The following is a 4,367-nucleotide window of genomic DNA, read 5'->3' as shown; positions in this document are numbered from 1 at the left end:
AACTGTACAATATTACATGATTCTTACAATATAGTTATGGTGATGACATCACGTGCAGATCGTTACAGCATAGATAACAACTGTACAATATTACATGATTCTTACAATATAGTTATTGTGATGACATCACGTGCAGATCGTTACAGCATAGATAACAACTGTACAATATTACATGATTCTTACAATATAGTTATTGTGATGACATCACGTGCAGATCGTTACAGCATAGATAACAACTGTACAATATTACATGGTTCTTACAATATAGTTATTGTGATGACATCACGTGCAGATCGTTACAACATAGATAACAACTGTAAAATATTACATGATTCTTACAATATAGTTATGCTGATGACATCACGTACAGATCGTTACAACATAGATAACAACTGTACAATATTACATGATTCTTACAATATAGTTATGGTGATGACATCACGTGCAGATCGTTACAACATAGATAACAAATGTACAATATTACATGATTCTTACAATATAGTTATGGTGATGACATCACGTGCAGATCGTTACAACATAGATAACAACTGTACAATATTACATGATTCTTAAGTTTGGAAAACAGCTACTAAGCATCGAACATGCTTGAACAAGTCCATCTTTTAAGTTTATATGATAGGAAAAACTATGGGTTGTGGTAATCCGGTAAAATTATAAGCCTATACTTTTTGATAATTGTATCTTTTAACCCTATATGCATAGGTGGGGTCAAACTACATATGCTATAACTTTTTACAGAGTGCTACTCAACATGGTATTATGGATTTGATGTCAGTTACCAACTTTTCATATGATCCTACACTGATGATTGAGTGACAGTTCGTGGTAGAGAAAAATACGATACACTATACAGGGTACTGAAAAAACTGTAGATATGCATTTCAGAGGTTCTAGAGGTTATGCAAGTGCAGTGTTAAAACTTTGCAGGGGACAAAAAGTATTTTTATTCTTCACATAAGCACCACCTTGCACTCTGACTTCTCAGAGTCTGAGACAGAATGATGTCATCAATCCACACATATCTTGAATACAAATACTTTTTTAACACATCTGATTTTTTATGTACAATAGACTGTACTTTTTACTAAATTTTATCGTGTTTCAGGAAGATACACGTAGTAATTTTGGAATTATAGTAAACCTTCCTTCTCCATTATTGTCTCGATACAATGGACCGAGCCTCTACACATTGGCTTAAAACAGTTTAACTACTTTTGTACAAAAAACTTGAAATAAACAATTTTGTCTTATTTTCAGTAGTGTAAACTAACCATTGTAGCTCCATAATTGTTAAACAAAATACAGAAGAAATCTCAGTATTTAAGAAAAAGTACAGTGGTATAAAAAAAATTGCATAAAGACAGCAAACAAAAATGGTTAGTTTACTTGTATACAGTTACCATGTGGAACTGTTAAAAAAATATCAAATTAGTGACACAATCCAGTTAGCATATAGAACTGTTAAAAAACATCAAATTAGTGACACAATCCAGTTAGCATATGGAACTGTTAAAAATATTCAATTAGTGACACAATCCAGTTACCATGTGGAACTGTTAAAAAATATCAAATTAGTGACACAATTAACTTATTTGATACATGAGGATATAAAAGAGGTGAGTTAATGTGGTAACAAACGACAGAAAACAAAATCCAGCTAGTTTTGTTGGATAGGCTTATAGAAATATGAAATGACACAGTTGCATTTTTGAAGATGGTGAGAGGCAGTATGAGTAAATGTGTAATACGAAATATGCCATAATAAAACTTAAATGACCTATTGCAGGAGATCCAGTTATTAGTTGTCCACCATTAAAAATGGAACTTTGGCACAATAAGTAAGAATGTGGTTTGACAATAAATGTAACATTTAATTTAGACTGTTCAATACTGTGGTGTTTCTTCAAGATGTGGCAATAATTTCAGTATTTAAAGAAACAACAGCTTGTTACCTTTTTGTTATCATCAAGTACAGTATTCATATTCTCAATCCACACTGCATCTACTGGACCATCAAAGAGAATCCATTTTCTCTCTGTACTTGTACTGCTAGCGAACTCTCGAAACGTAACAGCCAAAATACCTGTAATTTACTCATGTTCATTAATGAAACATTAGAAATATTAGCTTGTAGCAAACGAGCCTAAGTTTTAAAAAAAATGTGCTACACTTGTTTACATCTTTTATCTAACTCTTTATATAAATTAACCACGTTGAGATACACATTAATTCATGACGTTTCTCATCCGGCACGATCTACAAGAGGGCTCAGTGAGAGGTCTAAATACTGATACACATACAGTTATGTAGATTAGAAATGTTCAAGAGTTTGCACTATGTCATATCACTGTGAATTACATCTGTCTGCAATATTACAGGTTGTTAGAAGTGACGAAACTTATACTTTAGGTCAAACATTAGCTTACTAACCATCTGACCACTCATGTGACACGGGATCGAAACAGCCATATAGTTGACCCATGGTAACAGCTTTTGGGTTGATAATCCGATAAGTCACTGCAAATTCTTCCATTCCACAATCAGATCCTAATGCATGAATGTTTGTCAGAGCAGATGCCAACACCTGGTAGGCAGTAGTTTTCCCCCCCATAGGGTCGCCAACAATCATTAAACCATGCCGCACCAAGATCATCTCATAAATCTGCAAGATGATCATTACAATGTATTGTGGAGCTGTGATTAGCCAAATAAATTTTATAATCTTGTTTTGGATATATCAATAAACAATTATGATAGACAGGGAACTTATATATTATTTTTATCTGCTATTACGAAGCAATGCTAATGGACAGTAAGATAAAACATCATAGCGACTACTTTCTTCGTAAAGCATGTGTTATGGTTTGAAGCTAGAAATAACAGTTCTAAGCCTAGTATTGTCCTCATTATCTACATATAACAAAAAGTCCCTTTTACTTCCCATTGTTAACAAGTTTCACACCACAGGTCTTTAAACTTGGTTTAACTGATACTTACATGACCAAGGGAGAAGCTTCTAAACATTTATCAGAGTTTGTTACCGAAAATATTGATAAACAAATTAATATACTTATATCTGTTTGTTTGTTGTAAAGCATCAAAAATACACAATGAACTATCTGTGCTCTACCCACCATGGGTATCAAAACCTGTCCCATCATTTATCATTATGTATATATATGTCATGAAGGAAAAGGTATTCTCTGATTGTTTTACAGAAAAACAACAAAGATATTCTCTGATTGTTTTACAGAAAAACAACAAAGATATTCTCTGATTGTTTTACAGAAAAACAACAAAGATATTCTCTGATTGTTTTACAGAAAAACAACAAAGGTATTCTCTGATTGTTTTACAGAAAAACAACAAAGGTATAATCTGATTGTTTTACAGAAAACAATAAAGGTATTCTCTGATTGTTTTACAGAAAAACAAGAAAGATATTCTCTGATTGTTTTATGGTAAAACAACAAAGGTATTCTCTGATTGTTTTCCAGAAAAACAACAAAGGTATTCTCTGATTGTTTTACAGAAAAACAACAAAGGTATTCTGTGATTGTTTTCCAGAAAAACAACAAAGGTATTCTCTGATTATTTTACAGAGTACACATTTGCAGGATTTTAATTTTTTTTAAATCAATCCTTTTAATAATGAAGATATTGAGGAAGTATACCTCTATTACTAATGATAAAATATATTTTCCATGAAAATTAGCAAAGAAAGGTATTTTCTTTACCACAACAACTGTAAAAATAAACCAGAAATATGTACCTGAATGATCTTTTCTAAAAACCAAGGTACAGGCTGCAGATTCCTTTCTTGAATACTTTTCTTCAGAGCAGCAAATATTGTCTCATAGTCAGGTGTGGGGAGTTCTATTCCCGGGAACAGGTCCGATGTAATGCCTTGAAATAACGGAACGTCCTACAAAAAAAACAGATTTCATTCAGAAAGATGATGTATCAGATCTGGTGTGGTTGCTTTCAAAATGAACATAATATTTAATTAAACCAATTAATACACAAGATTTAGTTCAAGTTTCGAAGCATCTATTTTATAGAAAGGTTAGTGTTCATTCTTCATTTATTCATTCGCTTGTTAATATTTAAATAGAAATATGCCCCAAAATTTTTATTCCAGGGTTTCAACATTTAATTGTCAAGATTTATATTCGTACTAAAACTAGTTCTGCTTAACTGAGGATCTAGTGAACACTGATAACTATCTTAGTCACAACTAAATCCTCCATTCCTATAAAAGAAGAGCCCATGTGGTAAATTGTGCGGCAATTATTAGAAATAACATTTAATTCACTTTCGATGACGAGGAACCCCCTTTGAGACTA

At 32.2% G+C, this 4,367-nt stretch overlaps 1 protein-coding gene across 1 annotated transcript in view; it reads right to left on the bottom strand.

The window, feature by feature from the left end:
• The window catches only part of LOC111083453 (dynein heavy chain 3, axonemal-like), a gene marked incomplete at both ends in the record, with an annotated part of 18,984 nt that overhangs the window by 12,152 nt on the left and 2,465 nt on the right, over positions 1–4,367 (bottom strand). The window contains 3 exons of the mRNA XM_022379982.1: positions 1,974–2,104; positions 2,452–2,683; positions 3,794–3,946. Coding sequence (XP_022235690.1) covers positions 1,974–2,104; positions 2,452–2,683; positions 3,794–3,946 — 516 coding nt within the window. The remainder of the gene's footprint in view (positions 1–1,973; positions 2,105–2,451; positions 2,684–3,793; positions 3,947–4,367) is intronic.

The sequence above is a fragment of the Limulus polyphemus genome, unplaced genomic scaffold (genome assembly GCF_000517525.1).
Source record: "Limulus polyphemus unplaced genomic scaffold, Limulus_polyphemus-2.1.2 Scaffold9600, whole genome shotgun sequence".
Lineage (NCBI taxonomy): Eukaryota > Metazoa > Arthropoda > Merostomata > Xiphosura > Limulidae > Limulus > Limulus polyphemus.
This window is presented reverse-complemented; position numbering and strand designations above follow the sequence as displayed.